The 20028-nt window shown below is 35.8% G+C and overlaps 1 protein-coding gene across 2 annotated transcripts in view; it reads left to right on the top strand.

Moving 5' to 3' along the window:
- Nucleotides 1-20028, top strand: part of LOC106881680 (WD repeat-containing protein 64) — a 64761-nt gene that overhangs the window by 20611 nt on the left and 24122 nt on the right. The window contains exons 9-19 of one of the 2 annotated variants that reach the window (XM_052967031.2): nucleotides 2542-2584; nucleotides 3580-3677; nucleotides 4922-5055; nucleotides 5570-5697; nucleotides 7444-7528; nucleotides 9605-9693; nucleotides 10648-10707; nucleotides 13163-13286; nucleotides 14929-15092; nucleotides 16157-16195; nucleotides 18309-18517. In XM_052967031.2, the coding sequence (XP_052822991.2) occupies nucleotides 2542-2584; nucleotides 3580-3677; nucleotides 4922-5055; nucleotides 5570-5697; nucleotides 7444-7528; nucleotides 9605-9693; nucleotides 10648-10707; nucleotides 13163-13286; nucleotides 14929-15092; nucleotides 16157-16195; nucleotides 18309-18517 (1173 nt within the window). Of the gene's footprint in view, nucleotides 1-2541; nucleotides 2585-3579; nucleotides 3678-4921; nucleotides 5056-5569; nucleotides 5698-7443; nucleotides 7529-9604; nucleotides 9694-10647; nucleotides 10708-13162; nucleotides 13287-14928; nucleotides 15093-16156; nucleotides 16271-18308; nucleotides 18518-20028 lie in introns of both variants that reach the window. The other variant, XM_052967030.2, reaches the window with a different exon arrangement.

Genomic DNA, 20028 nt, shown 5'->3' with positions numbered 1-20028 from the left:
ACGGACTTGACAGGCTATTTTTAAGCTTGATACGAACACATACATAGAAGATAGATATTCCAATCAGTAGAAAAACCCAGAGTGCACTAAATAACTTTAGATAACCTCTCACATTAAAGTGATGTTACACATCGTTATCTAGACTTAAGATAAAATGACGTAATAGGTATAATTAAGGTCTAATGTTATAAAAATATGAAATAAGATTAATCAATTTCAATCACGAATATGCAGGCTTACACACCATTATTTTAATTTAAAAGCAGCTGTAAGAGATAGGAATAGGAACTGTGTCTGTCGTTTTTCCTCGCACATTGGTTGGGTTACAATACGCAGAATGCATCTGGGCTTTTTAATTTTTTTTTTTTTTTCACTCAAACAAAGCAATTCGTGCTAGTAAAATATCGTGTGTCCAGAACACCTAACTTTAACCTTTTTGGAGACTAACCTGAGGACTAATAAAAGCTTTCTGAACAAGGCTTGTTTCATCTACAGTGAATGTAAGTAAGAGAAGGTAGTTGATATATTCAATGATACACTCAAGAAACATGAGAAACTCCTTAGCTATATGGGAATCGACTTATATATAACATCGCCAAACATGCAGATATTGTAATGGTTGCGCCGTCATTTCAGTCTTTCAGGCCAAACATATATTGCTTGTAAATGCTTCTAATATTAAGCCTTCGTGTAAACGTCTGAAATTCTTTCGGCATTATGATAAGTTGCCTTAGTGGTATGTTACATTGCTTTTCTAATCTACCTATATAACAAGCATATCTTCCATTTTTATTGAAAATTTACAACCATCATTGTGGATAAAACGGAGTCGTCATAGCAGAAGCTTTTATTTAGCCTATATTTTTCATGACAGTTTTTATTGTCGATGTCACCATGTTAAACGATAACCACCTGCATCTGACATTTCATATCACCCCCAGTAGTTGTAGTTTTACATCAAGTGGAATATTTGGATCTTTTTTAAAACGGGGGCCACATTTTTCATTAACGAAACACTTTGAAACTTGGAACACTGGTAGAATGTGTCATATAAAACATCTTTTTCTCTTAGTCTTCTTAAAAAAAAAAGAAATCCATAAATTATTCCATGTTAAAGTTGTCGTATTTCTGTAATTTCAACCAATCACTGACGTCCATTCAGCCGATATACATTAAGCGCCGACTACATAAACAAACGATTCTGAAACAATTAACCCTAACCCTAACCCTAACTCTAACCCTAACCCTAACCCTAGGGTTAGGGTTAGGGTTAGGGTTAGAGTTAGGGTTAGGGTTAGGGTTAAAGCAAATTTAAAATGAAAAAAGCAAATAAAACGAAGAATCGTTTGTTTATGTAGTCGGCACTTAATGTATATCGGCTGAATGGACGTCAGTGATTGGTTGAAATTATCGAAATAAGACAATTTTTTACATGAAATAAATTCGAATACAAAAATATTTTTCTGTTCTATAACACAAAATAGATAAGTATACGAAGTTTGAAAGTCTTTCGGTACCAAAAACACTACGTAAAACATTAATGAAAAATGTGGCCCCCGTTTTAAAAAAGATCCGAATATTTTCTTCAGCACCGTTAATGGAGTTGCAAGCTTTTTTTTTTTGTCTTCGTGACGAGTAAGAAAATGTGTTAACAATTTGCTTGCATAAAAGAAAATACTTGAGGGTGAACCATTGTTGTTTACAAGTCAGAAAACTATTATAATAATAAGGCAGTGACATCCCACTGAAAATATTGTCCTCATGAAAAAAAAATATAACAAATTAGTGCCAGACAGGGTAACACAAATGAGATATATTGTTTGTGTGAGGCCTGTGCGTGTGTATGTTTATGTATGGATACTACACACAGCATACTCAAGCACTAGCAGCGCTACCCAGTGTTGTCTTGCTGTAACACTGAACACTACAATAGAAAAATGTGTGTATGTGTGTACGCGTGCGCAAGTGTCTGTGTGTGTGGTTGAACTGGTGGAAACGTTAGAGTGTGAGACACAATGTCCAAATCAAAAAGTTCAAATCGCACCTGGTTAGTTTTGTTTAACATCCTTTCGGATGGATACAATAGTAACAGACAAGATCGGTAGACTGTCAAATTGTTAACGCGTCCGATGAGATGTCTTGCATCTGTTCGAGTGCTTTGTGTTTTGAGTTCAAATTCATTACTACCAAAAATTAGGTCCTTCACGATATAACAAAAGAATATCATTTGCTTGGGAAGCACTTCAGCAAATGTCCCAGTATTTTAGGTGAACTTCAGCTGGTAGGGATCAGCCCAAGAATACGTGTGTATGTGGGGCGTGTATGTGTGTGTGTGTGTGTGTGTGTGTGTGTGTTTGTGTTTGGTTCAGTTGTTGTTTTGTGTATGTACATCTGCCTATCTATTAATTTATCTCTCTTTCTCGCTCTCGATTTATCTCTCCCTCTCTCAATTTATCTCGCTCTGTTAATTTATCTTTCTCTTTCTCCCACATACACACAGATATGTATTAGACATATACTATATTCTTGTTCTCTTTAAAGGCCAATGCGGCGAAGAAGATTCCATGATGATTGGGTTGTTAAGGTTAGTATACTATGAACAGATTATCAGATGGTTGATGTTTGTGATGTGTGTGTGTGTGTGTGTGTGTGTGTGTGTGTGTGTGTGTGTGTGTGTGTGTGTACTGATTACTACTTTTGCATCTATTGTAACCCTTTCCCTTACGTATAAACTTCCATACCTATACATTCATACGTACATATTGATAAGGAAACACTACACCCCCTAGAACCTGTACTGGTCAAGGAAAGGTCAGTCCTTTGTTTAAGATTTGACCTACATTACTGACCATAGCCTATATAACAGAGAGAATTTTCTATCTCTTCCTCTTATGTGTCAGCTATGACCAAGGAGCAACACTGGTTCTTAGGTGTCAGCCACACCAAGGAGCAACACTTGCTTTTGCATCAGCCTTAACCAAGAGCAGCACTTCCCTTCGCCCTTCGCTAAACATGCGAAGAGAGGTTTTCAGCCGTTATCAACTACTAACCAGCGAGTCATCCTTGTCGTTACTATCACTAGAATTGCTACTGTCTCTGTAACAACCTGTCGGGTAAACGAATAAATATGTAAATAACATTTCTTCCTTCTTGGAGTTAATTCTTCGATGTTCACTGGTTACTCCGACACGAAAACCTTGAAGCGTTACATCTATACGCTACATTTAGAAGTGGGCTACCTTATATCGAATTGATATGGTACGTCACATCTAGCCCGCTATATACATATATATACAGACACAGACAGACAGAGACATACACATACACATGTGTCTGTATACTACGGATTCTGTCAGTTTCTGTCTACAAATCCACTCGCAAGGCTTGGTTCGGCCCAAGGCTACAGTTGGGATTGAATCCAGAACCATGTGGTTGGGAAGCAAGCTTCTTACCACATACACTTGTATATAGCTAGACAGAAATATAAATAAAGATATTAATTTATATGAATACACAAGGAATACAATTAATAATTTGAAAACAATCTTTGCATTTGTATATGTTTTGATTCTTTTATAGATACGTTATTTGCCAGAATTGAGATGCTTTGTTTCCTGTTCTCCCAGCAGTCTGTATTCTTTAGTTGTGGAACCAATCGAAAAAATCTGGAATAATGAGTATGTAATTTATTTAAATCTTGAATAAAGATTTCATATTAGTTTCATTAATTAAAACCGTTTTATCTATTTATGTTTTAGATTGCATATTATTGTTTATGAACCATTTTAGCGTTTATCTTTTGTTTAATATTAAGTGATTTGTTACTTGAGTTTGTGTGCCAGTTGCAGTTTTAAGCTACATGGGGTGATTTTATGCGGGTAATGACCTATAAAAAAACTGTTACAAAACTACACTATTTACACAGACACACGCACACATATATACGCGTGCTTGTGTGCATACACAGCCATACACCCCTCACCAACATACACACGCGCGCACACACGCACATACACACACAGGGAACATACATGCGCGTAGAACCACCACAAATCGTGAACCAATCCACGAAGAAACCCCTAATATTTTTTTCCGTACACTAAATAAAAAGTAGAAAGAATGTACTTATATTCTTATAATTAACTATCACAGCTAATGTCTTTCTTAGATTTAAAATTTATTTCAGCCCTTTTATTTGACGTTGTGCTGCGCGTATAAAATAATCGTTTAATTTATGACGAGCCTTCTAATAGCACAAATATGCAAATTAAAACTACTCATACTGATAATAGCTTTATTTCTGACTGCTTTGAATAACAGTTAAAATTCTATGCTATCGATTTGGAAAGCACAATGGGTACGTCTTCTCTGAGGAGCAGTCAACAAACCGTGAAATTGTCTGTTAGAAAACCCACTGTTCACATCTTTCGACACAAAGAAAACAAAGACGTAATGTGAATGTGTTTACATTCTTATATCACAGTTAAATGCAATCTAATATTTAGAATTTATATCAGCCTATCTATTTGATACTGTATAATGCATAATACATACATGTACATATGCATACACATTCATGCATACATACATGCATACAAGGGTTGAGATGTCTTAGAAAGTTAAGGAAGTGATTTTAAATTCTCAAACGCAGGATAATGCTAATAATATAGCCGGAAGAGGATAAGCTACCCCTAATTTTGCAGAAAAAAAGTGTTGGCGGCAAAATAGAGGTAGCTTATCCTGTTCCGTCTATATTATTAACATTATCCTGCGTTTGAGAATTTATATATATATATATATATATATATATATAAGTCCCCATTGTAGAAGATCTTCAAATCTTCGAAGCTAAGAATTACTATTTCTATATTTCGTAAAGTTCTCTATCGAATAGCAATATCTGTGTTTGTTCCTTTTGTAGGATGGTGGAACCAGTTTCCATACCCAAAGGTGTGAATGCATTTGGTTACTGTAAAAGTGCACAAATTCTCGCTACTGGAGGTGTTGATAAAATCATTCGAATATGGCATCCACATATGTTTGCACACCCAACAGGTATTCTTTTTCACTATGAGTATGCAATTATTTTGGTCGTTCAGTGAGACGACACTGTTTACTTGCAATGTCTTGTTCATATACTTGGAGAAAAATAGCATCTTCTCTTTATATTGTAGACTTTTTGCCTTCAGTTAAGTTGCTAAATTCATTGGAACAATCAGAAATTCACAAAAACTTGGCCACTTCCTCGTAATATCTCTAAGTCATGTATTATAAGCTCTATAAAGAAAATTGTAAGCTCCCGATGAGCCACCTCAGTATCCTTGTTTTAAAATATCCATTTCGTTATGTTAGTAAGGATCTTCGAAAGAACATGGATGCAACAAATTATCATTTCGTACCCCATATAAAGGCTCTGTGCCTTTCTAAGTGATTGATATTGATAACATTTTAAGTCTTTCTACACAAACATAACATCATATCCGGCAAACGACACAAAATTACTCTTTTACCGAGATTCTTTAATTATTTTATGTAGAACAAACCAACATTTCAACATTTTCTTATTCAGGGAAATTGATTGGTCATCTATTTACTGTGAGCGATATTTGTTGCAACGAGAGAGATCAACACATTATCAGTTTATCTACAGCAAGAGTCATACGAGTTTGGGATATCCACGCATTTACAAGCTTACAAGTAAAATTAAAATTTGTTATTGTCATCTAACAATTAGTATATTGGTTAAACATAAAAGGTAAAATTCGGATGTAATCTAAGTTATGTAATAATAAGAAGCTCTCAAGTGGGCTGAACAGCAGAAGGTTTTCAAAGAAACTTTACTCAAACAAATGTTTCGGCTCTTAACTTTTTATACTCTAAGGGGCCGGGCCGCATCCAAGTTATGACTCTCGGGTGCCCTTCTGCTGACACTTTTTAGCCACTTGGAAATCGGAGACTTGTGCATTTAAATCGCTTGGAGATTTCATCAAGTTGGAACTCCTCTCCGTTGATTCAGGCTTTTAAAATATGAAAATATTGCCTTCAGACGGCATGGAGGTCATTTTTGTTCCTCCTCGATCACGTTTCCAGTTCCTTAGGGATTTGGTTCTGTTCTTCCAAGTGACTGAAAGTTGTTTCATTAGATCGTAAGCAGATTTGCCCACAAACGCTCTGGCTTCAATCTCGATGGCAAGAACCTTGAACCGGAAGTTGGCCTCCTTCAGGGGCCAGACAGGCGTATTTTCGATCTTGAACATATATGTTTCTTCCGTTCTACTTTCAAGCGTGAGTTCAATCAAAATCAGTTGCTTTGAATTGGAATGGAGTATAATATCCGGCCTCAAACCACTCTTCCTGATTATTTCTGGTTGTTTTGTAGATCCTGGGAGGTCTGCTGAGCACTCCCGCTCATCTGTACCACGCAGAAGTCTCCTCATCTTTCCCCTGGCCTCTGACCACCATTCCATTTTCGTTACGCCCAGTTCCTGCTTATTGGTCTGAGTGTGTCCCATTATTTTCCTGATTGTAAGGCTTTCTTTTGCTGCATCCACCGCTCCCCGGACTTCCCATTTCCTGCTTGTCTCCAGCTTAGAGCGGATCGTTTTCAGGCTCTTGTCTTTCAAGACTCCAAACATGGTTATGAGCTTTGCTTTTCCTTGGCGATGAAACTGAGAGATAGCATAACGGTTAAATATGAAAGCTAACTTTGAATGTAATCTAAGTTGTGTATATTATACCAACTCCATATCTTTCTTTGAATCCAAACTGGTTTATTAAAAGCAAACTAAGGAATGAATGTGACATGTAATGTTCATTTCTTTCTTCTGCTTCAGTCACAACCACAGCTAGGATGACTGATACCTAGAATTTTTTTTTGAGCGAAGAACCCCTATATTGATATTGGTAAATCCTTAACTTCCTCTAAATTCCAGCAGAACTTCTTACCTGAGATTGCTGTGAATGTAATCGATGACCGAGAGGAGTTCTACATTATTAGCGAGAGGTATAAATATTCCAAGTAATTAATATAGCTAAGTTTCTCAACCATACATAAAAACGTAGACATACCATATTTCAAAATAGGAATTCAATTAATGAAACACATGTCAGTTATGCAATAATCCAACTACCTACAGCTGCAAACATATATGTGTGCGCGCGCGCGCGTGCACTAAGGTTCAATTATCGAATAACAAATTAACTGAACATTACTTATACTTTTACCAAAGTGATTTGGTGCTATATTTAATACAGTTGCTATTATTGCTGAAATTGTCCATATTGTTGCCATTGAGATTTCTGGTGTTCTTTTATGTCTCAGTTTAAATTTTCCTTGTTTCAATTAGTGTTATTGTTGTTTATATTTTTCTCCTACCTGCTGTTTTTTCTCTTCTTTTTAATGATTATGTTACTCGTAAATTAATGTCACTGTATAAATGAAAGATATTCTCAGGCTCTGAACAACATAGGCAAGGAGCTAGGATTACCTGTATGCTTTATGACGATGAATATGAAAGACTGTTGACAGGTAAGGGAAACACGTTTATTTTATTTATTAAACCCATTTAAGATGATTTATGACTCCAGCCTTCTCCCATTCCTATTAAAAAAAAAATTGAACAATTTATCTAACTAGTACAATGGATTAACAAACAAATTGGAGAACTGAACTAAATGTTCACTTTCTACACGATGTTGTTAGCCTATACCCTCTATGTTCTGAGTTGAAATCTCACCATAAAACAACAATGAGTGCTACAACTGAAGGTTACACGATTTTCAAGCAAAAATGATGTTGGATAAGCAAATAAAGTCAATAATTTCATAGACTAATTGGTTTAATATCTAACTGATTCATTCATATATCCGCTTTTGGTTTATTATTTAATCTGAGGATCAGTGACGGTATCCATTGATTTCCTCTGTTCCTTCTGTCAATAATCTGAAAAAGTGAGCTTTTCTTATTGAATGGAAGAGAAATATTGTTATAAGATAGGGCTCTGTACAGAAGCGGAAGTGATGAGCGAAAGAAAAATGAGGAAAGGATATAAGCCGAAGTTTTGTAGACTTAGGGCTTAAAGAAGTTGACAATATCGTAAAGATAGCAGAAGAGCCATAGGGTAGATAACAGTGAACAAGTATTTTAAGCCGAGTGAAACAGCGAGAGACCTAACATCACGCATGAACTGATTAACAACGAATCAATCAAGGCTCTAATAAGTATTTATTCCTTCTGCAAAACAGCTTGCTGCCAAATCTTTAAAAACATATCTTACTGTTTTCAAGGAGGAAGGGCATTGGATAATGTAAGCAATACAACCTGCAAGAATAAGAGGAAGTGATCCTGACTGCCAGGCTTTTGACCATAGATCTGTTAGGTCAGAACTATCCTAGAACTAAACAGCAACAACAACTCATTAACAATGTGGCTCTCTGCTCAGACCTCTTTTTAAACTCGATTTACAAACTCTGTTCTACATATAATTTCTAATACTTCATACCTGAATTTTCATTTCTTTAAATTCTACCCAAACCCCGTCCTACACTATTCATTAATGCTGAAAATTAACTGCACTCATTTCACTGAGTTAACCCTGTCTAGAAGACAGGAGTGTTCATATATATATACACATAAACACACACGCGCATACACACACGCACTCGTACCTAACACTCACAACCCCACACACATCACAATCCCCCACACACACGCACATCCACACACATACACACACACACGCACACACCCACATACACATACACACGCACACACACTTCTCACCAACACAACACACTCACACAGACACGCATACAATCACACACACATGGGCATAAATAACACACGCACATACAATAGCAAACGCACGCACACACACGTACACAGCAACGCACATATACACAACATACACATACACACAAACACACACGCACGCACACGTACCCAACACCTACAACCCCATAAAAACACACACACGAACACACACATACTCAAAAACTGCCTGCTGACCCTCCACTAACCATTGTCCATAAGCACCCACTAACTATTCCTGCTACTAATTCCTTCCACTACGTCATACACACACACACACAAACACACATACACACTAACAGATAAACCACCAAACCATGCACACACACACACACATACATACGCACACACACTCGCAAACTCTGGCGCACGCACAGATATTCACCTCCCTTTTTCACTCTCCTATCTTAGAAAGAACTTTTCCCCCACCACCTCCTCTTCCGGTCCTTTCACAATGTAACCTCGTGGGCATCGGTGCCATTTTCCTCTTCCTCCGTTTTTCCATTCTCCGAACTTTCTGTCTTTCCGACGAAGGGCTCCGCCCGAAACGTCATACTCTCTCCTTCCTTTCCTGAGCGTCCAATAACACTATCCGTATCACGTCCTCGCTTTGTTGCTTTTTTGTTATTGACTTTTTGTGTTTTTTTGAACTTATATATATATATATATATATATATATATATATATATATATGTAAGTAGGTATGTATGTGTAGGCATACATATTCACACCCCTTAATCCTTTTTATCTTATATAAATATTGAATATATAAAAATTGTTCGTTTATTAAACAAGGATCCGATGTTTTTGATTCTTGGCCTCTATCCAGAACGGTTCAAGATACAATGCAAATACCACAATCCCACGATAGGCCAATAAATCAAGTGAGTACTATAAAAGTCATATTCTTAGTATTTATATCTGTGCTTGAGAACCAAACTCAAACATGAGTGTAGTGGAGTTGACAGGCTATGAATAAAATATCAGATTAATTCAGCGGCTTTGTTATGATTGTTTGCTTAGTGAGGTTTTGTATTCAAATTAGGACATACATTAAAATTTAAAAAACTCCAAACATTTACTGATTAGATATTACATACCAATGAATGTATATATATATATATATATATAATCATAAATATACAGGGATTAGCAGAAGCCTGCTTCTCCAACTGCTAATCCCTGTATATTTATGATTATAAATGGTTTTACCGATAAAGGTTTTTTCATACTGAGCTACTCGGCAAAGTGGTTAATTATTAATTTTATTACTAATTGACGATTTCCTGCCCTATATATCTCTATATATATATATGTATGTATGTATGTATTATGTATATGTATATATATATATATATATATTGGTGTTAGACTTATGGTCCTCAGAATAAAATGCTGCAAGTAACTATTTCTTATATATTTTATATAATGAGGGCGTGTTAAGTGAACATTGATCCGTTCATTTGATCTAATGGCTCATTGGACATATATATTTGTCTGAAATTTTGTAGAATTAAATAGATGGGTAATGAATATTTCCTCATTCCGTATGTATTATAGAGCTGGTGGGTTTTCTTATTTCATTATTTTATAGATATGAGCTGTAGGCAGGGAGAAATGTCTACATGTATATTTCTAATATTTGAGATGGGAGACAGAAGACATTTATCTCTCTCCGTATATTTTTCTTTATTTCTCTCTCATAGAAAGAATAAAACATACTTGTAATCAACTATATATTTACATATTTATTTTTAGAGCTATGTGGTTAACATGTTAAGATGTCCTGATAAAATTTGAACTGATATATTGTCTTTTTTTTTTTTCATATTTATAAGGTTTTATACAATTCTGAACTGAACCAAGTTATAACAGTATGTAACGAGTCGGTTCTGAAGGTAAGTATATCATGACCAGACAATTTGAATATTATTGTGATTAATATTTCGGCAAGCTGGCAGAAGCGTTAGCAAGCTGGGCGAAAGAGTCGCGTTTTTTTTTGTGACCAAGTTATTCAATTGGATTTATTTAATTGTTGAAGGTCTACGCAAGGTGAACTTATTGTTGAGTGTTATCGTTGAATTTTTTAACTACTTGCTACTGTTTTTTTTTTTTTGTGTATATTATATTTGCTTTCCTCCCCATTTATGGGTGAAGTAGGAGAAAGTATGGTGAAAGAACAAGTTCCAGCCGGCAGTTATGCGGCAGCCATTGGAAGGAATTTAACTGCGGATGTGTTGCAAGTGCGAGAAATTAAAATGGACCGAAAAGATTGAAAGAATTCAACAAACTTTTGGAAAAGGATGGTGCCAGCTTAAAGTTAGCACCACCAGAAGGATTTACAACAAATATCATGAAGCGGACAGTGGTATACAGAACCCTGCTCCTGATGACAAAGAAAATTGAAATAGCCACAGTGGAGACGATAGAAGAGTGCCTGAAAGAGATGAAGAGCCTCACAACTTTTTGTACAAGAGGGAAAAAGTACGGCACAGTGGAGGTAAGATTCGCAAATGAACAAGAAGCGATGAACCACTCCACTGTGGCGCTGAGAACACCAGAATGGACACTTCTGCTGATCTACTGTGGCAAACATGTGGCCAGAGTGAGGATCGGCAGAGTGCCCTCTGAGACTGAGAAGAGGAAGCTAAAGTTTTGAAAGTAACAAGAACGACTGAGGTAAACTGTAGGGACACGGCCTCGAGGTAGTGGTCCAGGTCAGTTTACAGGATTTATATAAAATTGCAGAAGAGGTCATACTGCCGGAGGAAGTGAGATTAAGAGTGGTTGAGGTGCAAAAGCTAATCGGCGAAAAGAGTACAGAAAATGTGGTGGAAAAGTATACGGTGGTGAAGAGAAAGAAGAGAGAAGGAAACGTGGACTCACCACCAAAAAGTTCGCTAAAAAAGAGAAAAGAAAATGCAGAGGAGGCTCAGTGTGAGGGACCAGCAACACCGAGGGAAACCAGCGCGGAGGAGAAAGTGAAGTTGCAGAAGCAAAAGAAAGAAAAACGGGAGATGCCATCAGCATTGATTGAAAAAGCGATAGAGAAAAAAGAGGTATCAATACCAGTAACATCGGAGGAGACCAATAATGGAAGACAGGAAGGATTAAAGAAGGGGAAACATATATGGAATATGTTAGAATATACAAAAAATGTCGAAATTGAACAAAGGTTACCAAAATAAAATCTGTAATTAGGGTGAAATTGCCGCCGAAAGAGTTCAATGAAAACTCCAAAGCAATCTTGCTTGATAGAGCGAGAGACGAGAAATTAAAAGAACTGTTTGGAGACAAAATATAGATAACGTCAATACAGGTTCAATTTGATGAATTGCCACCAGTGGTGGAATTCGACGAATTGACGCAGTATCTAGCGTGAAAAAAAGGAAAGTAAAAAGTTTTTAAATAGTGACTTTTAAAAAGAGGCAAAAAGAAAAATGAACTGATTTTTAAACGTTATCCATAAACAGTTGAATGACACTGCCTGCAAGTGGGGAGCAGGTAAGACATCTCATTTCCATTATTATAATTCATTTATCATTCATTCGTTCTATGTTTTATATCTCCACTGTGCTGTTTTGTCTGTCCGTGTATCGTCCCATCTATGTCGAGTCTGAGTGCTCAAATAAAGAAACCAGCACGCCGGACATAATCCTTATCGGCATTTCGTCCGTCCTTACGTTCTGAGTTCAAATTCCGCCAAGGTCGAATTCACCTTTCATCAGAGTCGATAAAATAAGTACTAGTTGCGCCCTGGGGTTGATGTAATCGACTTACCCACCTCTTTACGTTCTGAGCGCAAATTCTTCCGAGGTCGATAAAATAAGTACCAGTTTTGCACTTTAGCTCTTTCCCACAAAATTTCAGACCTTGTACATACAATAAAAAAGAATATTACGACTAACCAGAGAGGCGGTGAGTCGGCAGAAATGTTAGTACGCCGGCCAGCATGTTTAGTAATATTTCGTCCATTTCTAGTTTATATTGATACAAATTATCGCCTACCCCTTTTCTTTCAACCATATTATATCTTCTGCTGGATGGTAGACCTAATTTGTCATCCGATTTAATGCCCCCACTCGACACTGGGTGCTTTCAGCAAAATTCATCCGATAAAAACATTCTAATTGAATTTCTGAATTTAGAATAACCGAAACTTTGTACACTGAGTGAGAAAGAGGGGTACCCTCATCCTTTGAAATAACTATAAGAAAATTGTATCAAAGCGTCATTTAAAAACCGTTGTTTTTTAACACACATCTGTAAAGGAATATGTTCAATTTCTGGTTTGTTTACATCTAAGACTATCTCCCATCTTTTCTTTCTCTTTTACATATTTGTTTCGAAAAGGTTTGGGAATTTGAAACAGGAGATTTAGTTTATCAAATTGCAAATGCTCACGGACTAAATATTGAAATTACAAGTCTGGCTGTAGAAGATTCAGGATACAGATTAGCAAGTGGAGCTTTTGACGGTAAGAGGGAGACGTTTTCTGGTTCTAGATCTATAGAAAATGTGCACTGTTTTGACCCCGATAAAAAGTTTTATAACATAATAGTGCTGCTGCTGCTGCGGATGCAGCTGCTAATGATGAAGAACAGATTTGATTCCGATTTCTAGTTTTAACCATTTTAATACACATCACTAATACTCATTGGTTAAATTTGTAACTTGGGGAATGTGTGGATTCGAATCTGATTTCGTGATAATTATGTTGTTATTGATGATTACGTTGTTATTGAAGATGCTGATGTTGTTAGAAACTAGAATGTAACGAATACGTGTAATTTCTATGGAGTCTACAGAGCAGTTTGGATTGTAGAAGCATGAAGCGCTTTCAATTACAGTATAAACACCCACGGTAGCAGCAACATAAACAACACCAAATATCTCTGTCAATTAATATTTTTACTTTATGATTTTTGTTTACATCGAGTATTATAGGCACAGTAGAACAATACTAAAATGGGTATCTCATACAGATTTGATACTCGTATGAGCTGTTGAACTTCACTTCTTCCACTTACCTACATTTCCGACTATATTAGTCTCGAGAGTAAAGGGATAGATACATGAAAATAAAACTATTGGTGCTGACCAACAACCCATTCACAATTGAACCGTTTGAAGTTAGCACGAACTCTTGACTAATCAATAAGTAGTTTTTCAATACTCTCTATTTCCCTCGTGTATAAAAAACCTAGTATTAACCGATCACCTTCAGTAAACTCGTGCTGTCAGTGGATGATATGTAATTATACCAGAAATGAAATATCTGTAACGAACACAGTATAAATGAATGATTTCGGTTGCATTTTAACTTTGATTTATAAAGACATCACTAAAGGCTTTAGGATTATTGTCGTTCAATAATTAATTCTTTCATTCTTAAAACAAAGATCGAAAGATACTATACCTTAGTTTTGGCAGCGTGAAACAGATAGAAATCAAATCTGTCTTCTAACGAAGAGACTAATCTTTTGCACGTAACTCTTGCCGAAACCTGAGAGCTCCCCCCCCCCCCCCCCCACTTGGAACATGTACCAACACTCAGAGAAACGTCAAATCGTTTACAATGGCCAATACCTCTTGAGCATTACACCTCATACAGTCTCATCCTCTCAGGTATTTCTTATGTATCGTATTCCAACACATAAATGAAACACTGAATATAATTATAAGCTTTAAGCTTATAAATGTTCACCGTATATTGGCTATAGAAAATAGTCTAATATTGAGGCATATAAGCCCTCGATGGGAAGAAATGGGTATTAGAATGCGTGGGAATCGAGCCCACACTTCTTACATTTGCGATAAGTGTGCTGATCGCGAATATATTATTGCGAATATAAGAGGGGCGGGTTCGATTCCCACACGTAGTAATATCCGTTTTTTTTTTTCTGTCGAGGACTTATATGTCCTAATATTAGATTATTTTCTATAGTCAAAATACGGTGAACACATAAGCTTATAATCATACATACAGAATTTTCACGCATCACCGTTTCTTAACTTACGCATAAAGAAATTCATTTAGCTTTTGAATTTTTAAACTCTAAGCAGTCACTATTATATAATTTCAATTGATGAATTCAATTTAGTTTGTCACTTAACAGGGTCACTTCTCATTTGGGACATTGGATCTGGAAAATGGTGTAAGCGGATGCCCTGTGTTGCTTCTAGCAAAAGCATGAGTGTGTTAACGATGAAGTATTTTATGAAATCAAGTGAAAGACTGATTATTGCTTTGGGGTGGAACAACAAAGTGAAAATAATATTGGTAAGTTACATGTAGAGTAGAACATTTGATTTTTTAATCGTTATCACAGCAGGAGTAGATCTTTGTAAACATGATTCTGATGTAGTTCGTTGCATCACGCACACACATACACAGTTAAGAAATCGTATAGTATAAATCTGGTAGTTTGCCAGTAAAGCATGTGCACTGGCTTAGTGTTCGTTGGGTATTTGATTAATGAGAGAGACGGAAGATGGAAGACACGAACATCTTTATTTATCACTACAATTGTTTCGACTCATCTAGCATCGATCCCTCGCGGGTAGGATACTTCACATCTGATTTAGATGTATCCGCTGATGTAGAAGTGTCTCCTCAGGTGATTTCAAGAGGTATCTCGCTAAAATAAACACTGTTCCGCAAGATATCTTCAGAGTCTTCGTATATCTAAATGGCAAATTCAGGTATACAGTTTCATACTTATGGAAGATCCATAACAAATATCAGATACAAAAAAACAAAAAACAAATACACAGTACAACAAAAAAAAAGCATTTTAACGAAATACCTCTTAAAATCACATCTACACCAACGGATATACTTAAGCCAGATGTTCAGTATCCGACCCGCAAGGGATCGGTACTGGGTGGGTCGAAACAATTGTAATGATAACTAAGATGCTCGTATTTTCCATTTTCCGTCTCTCTTATTAATCATATATATATATATATATATATATATATATATATATATATATATATATATATATATATATATATATATATATATATATATATATATATATATATATATATATAATGATTTTACAGTTATCTATGATTACTTAATACAGCTAATTCCACCCACCCTTCTCCATAGGCTTAATACAAAAGATAATAATAAAGCTAATGAAATACCTTAAACGAATCACCTGCTATCATTGTCAAGAATATAGTACAAGTACTTCAATAAGTCCCCCATTATATAAACTCGTAATAATATTAGACTGGAATGTAAAATTAATTTTCTTTCTTTTAAACATAAAGTAGTTAGTACTTCTTGAATTAACTGCTTATTTAAGTTTGGTATTTTGTAATCTTTTCTAGGATTCCTCTGATTCAAATCAACTGCTCATACTGAAAGAAGTAAGTCAAGAACTTTTAGATATCTTCGACCATAAACATTTAATCAAAATTCTTTCGACTTCAAACAATACTCAGGTATGGGTCATGCTTTCTATTTACACGTGTTCGTAATTAGACTGTAGTTTTGCAGTGGTACCGTTTGTTGGTTACATCAACCCTAGTACCGAGAATGGTACTTATTTCTGCTGTCACTGTTTAGCTTAAAAGACTATGACGGAATTTAAATCAATACCTAAATACCATACGAAAAATGAATACATGCATACATACATACATACATAATGAAAATAGACAATCATGCTTCGCTGATGAGATCAACCAAAACTGAAACATGTCTGTAGCTTTCACCTGTGATACTGTTAAAAGCAAGATCACACCTTCCTGTGCTGTCTTTATTTTCTAAAAATTTCGATTAGTTGGTATCATTTTAGGAGGAGGATGAGAAGGGGAGAGAAAGAAATGTATATGGTTAAAAACATCTTTACGTCATAGAAACAAGGTATTTAAGGAAACTGCCCTAATTCCTAATATCATTCCTGCTGCGACCACGGAATCGATTACAAGTCAGAAACAGGTGACCGACGCTCATGACATCCACCACGCCAAAGATGACATTCCCATCAAGCCCTTAATATGGTGGGGATGCTTGTCGGTTCCCCCTGCCGATGTCAACCCAGATACAAAGCCTACGGTGTTCAAATGAAGAGTGCTAGGAAGCCAAAAAATTGTTAGGGTCACATGATCTCATGATTCTTCCAGATTTACCATACACGATCATTCTTTCCTCATCCCATACGACATGTGCTGAATGTCTTCGTGCACCATATGCCTGATAATAGACTCCTCCTCCAAGCTCTACAGGGATAGTCGTCTATAATGTTCTGGACCTAGTGTCTCAGCTCGACCGTCTTAAAAACGGCTGGATTACGGATTCAAGAATCTGGAGGTCTGCGGGTCACTATGGTTGGCGACTAGAACCACAGCCAAATTGACCTTTGCTTTTTTCTTTCTTTTTATCCGTTCAGACACTACCATGTTGAATGAAAAGTTATTACCAGTTCAAATATACTTGGGGCAAATTCAAACCCGAAAGAAAACAACTCATTGTGTTTTGCCATGGAGAAAATTTCTCGCAGTAGACAAATAGCGAATTTGTCCCAAGCATATTTGTACTGGTAATAACCTTGTATTTATACACATCACTGCTTAGTCCTTCCCTATCCTCGTAACTACCATGCTGATACCGTTTATACATCTGAAAGAGACAGGAGAAAGTTAAAATTTGACACATACAGTGTACCGTTACGTTAGGTTGTCTTTCATTTATGGTTCGCTAAAATATAATTGCAAATGTCTATTATGCACTGCACATACACTGTAACAAGGCCTGGGCGATAAGGTAATGCTTGTAGTTGATTGAATCGATTTCAGTATACGTATGCAACTTGCTTTATTGACTCATGATTGATTTGAACTCATGACATAAAGGGGTGAAACCAAAATTTGCAAGACACTTTGTCCACCATTCTACAGATTCTACCGCTCCACTTTGTTTCCTTAATTGATTAAGATCATAAGCTCAAGTCCATGCATTTTGTTGGTAGGGAAAATCCGATTGAAGCGAAGCCAGGACTTGACTACAGCTCAATTTATCGAGCCGCAAGGCTTAAAAAAGATCAAAGCCCTCTTCTAGGTGAGACTTGAATACAAATCGTAAAAGAACGTAATCAAATGGAATCAAACAATTTCTCTGACAATCTATTACTCCATTGAATTTTCTTTGACAATTATTAATGCCTAACAGGTAGACTGACGGAAATGTTGGAGAAGAATATAGGCGATTAGAATCGATCGCAATATTTGATAGGTACCTATTTACCAGGCCCTAATTATGAAAGGTTATCCTTGAAAATGATTGAATTCAGATATTGCTGCAAGGCCTCAGATTTGGTGGGGATGTTTTTGTTGATTAAATCGATTTTAATAGTTGACTAATACTTCACTTTTGACATATGTTTATTGGCGGAATGTTCATATAAATGAATTTTCAATTGAAAGTAAGCAAAATATATTCTGCTCTATTTTCATATCAACATGGATATTACATATGTAGATACCTAACAACCAAATCAGCGTCGAACAATCTTATCAAACAACTCACGACCTGAACTCTCCCGAAATGTCGAAACACCAAACATCTTACCCCGAGAACTCTATCGAAATATCTTGTTTAAGCCTTCTGTCTCCAGATGTAATCGTGCTAGGTTACAACAATGGTAACTGTGTTATATGGGACATTGTATCAACAAATGTGAAAGCAATGTATGTAAATTTTATTATATTCCCCAGTTACTTTTGTTGCTGTTATTTGTGTGGTTTAAATTCCATAAGGATAACATTCACATTTCACTTTTTCATTATCCGTAATGTAAATTACAGGAAAATATTGTTTAATTCAATCAACTATTCTCTCCCTTTTACACAAAGAACATTATTTGTAAATAAGGTTAAACATTTTTTATACATATTATCGGTTGTTGTGTAAATCAGAAAATTCTCCAGGTCTTATCGGTTTAGCTGCCAGTATCAATTCTGTTCGAATTGATGTCATATTCAGTGTAATGATACACTTTTATAGGCTAATAAATAACGTGAAAGTAATTATCGCTATAAAGAGTTATTAGCAATTATGGTTTGAAAATTTTGGTAATTTTAGCCAATGGTAAGCCACAGACACATTCATGTTTGTTTCGATAGTAAGAAGCGGAACACGAAAACTCTTTTGCCTCTCAACATGCTTGTTGCCATAGTAACAAGCGAATCCGAGCAGTCTTTGAAAAGTCTTTTATCTACGAGGAAGCACGTGTTGACAAATTTGATGCTGTGTTCTGTGCGATTATGGCAGCAAGCTCCAGTAACTTCACTTCTATTATGGAAACATTGAAAACAGAGGAAGATATTTTAAAAATTAAAACTGAAAGTTAGATGTTTGTTTTTTTTATGCTTAAATGTTTGTTTTTTAAGCATATATTGTTCACTCTTATTTTCATATATAACATATGTCTACATCTTTGTGTTAAAAATTGCAATGTGTTTATCGCATGTAACGTGTTGTTTATAGCATTTGCATTAAATGCATATTGAATGCTTACATGTTTGTTGACTCGTTACTTTTTTGTCATTGGGCATTGAGGTGGTTGTGTTGTGTACTAAAAAAGATTTTTTGGATAAATCTCTTAAATCAACATGAACATTTATTTACATGAAAGAAAATTACCGGAGACATAACACGTGTTGTTTACAAATATTGACAACACGTGCTATTTTCAGGCTGTTGACGACAAAATGCGTAGTCACGCACAAAAGTATAGCTTCCAAATCCTGTTTCCTGAGAAAAAATACATTAGAGTGAATTCATTTACCTTGAGGAGTGAAAATCCAAAATTTTGGGCACTTGTCTTCGAAGAAAATAAAACAAGGTCTAATACAACGGTCTCAAAAGGCAAGTAGGAAAAGCAAAAAGTGAATGAATAGCGTGGAGTAATAGGTATGTAGAGTGAAGGAAAAAATTAAAGTATATGTAACGTGGGAGATGAGTGATGTAGGAGGAGTGCTAAAAGTTTGTTCCAGAAATCAATTCAGTTGAACTGGAAGGGAGTTGGTGAGGGTTAGGTCAAATTAATTGAGTGTGAAGTGAGAAGGCAGGACGGATAAGACAATTCCACTATAAAATAAATGTGTACACAAAGATAGAGCTTGTAAGATGGTGCGAGGGAAGTAAATAAAAACCTTGAAAAATGTTAAAAATTGTTAAATTATTTCTGGAAGAGCGA

This window comes from Octopus bimaculoides, chromosome 4, assembly GCF_046866305.1.
Source record: "Octopus bimaculoides isolate indiv1 chromosome 4, ASM4686630v1, whole genome shotgun sequence".
Lineage (NCBI taxonomy): Eukaryota > Metazoa > Mollusca > Cephalopoda > Octopoda > Octopodidae > Octopus > Octopus bimaculoides.
Note: the sequence above shows the minus strand (reverse complement) of the source record. Positions and strands in the feature narration are given on the sequence as shown.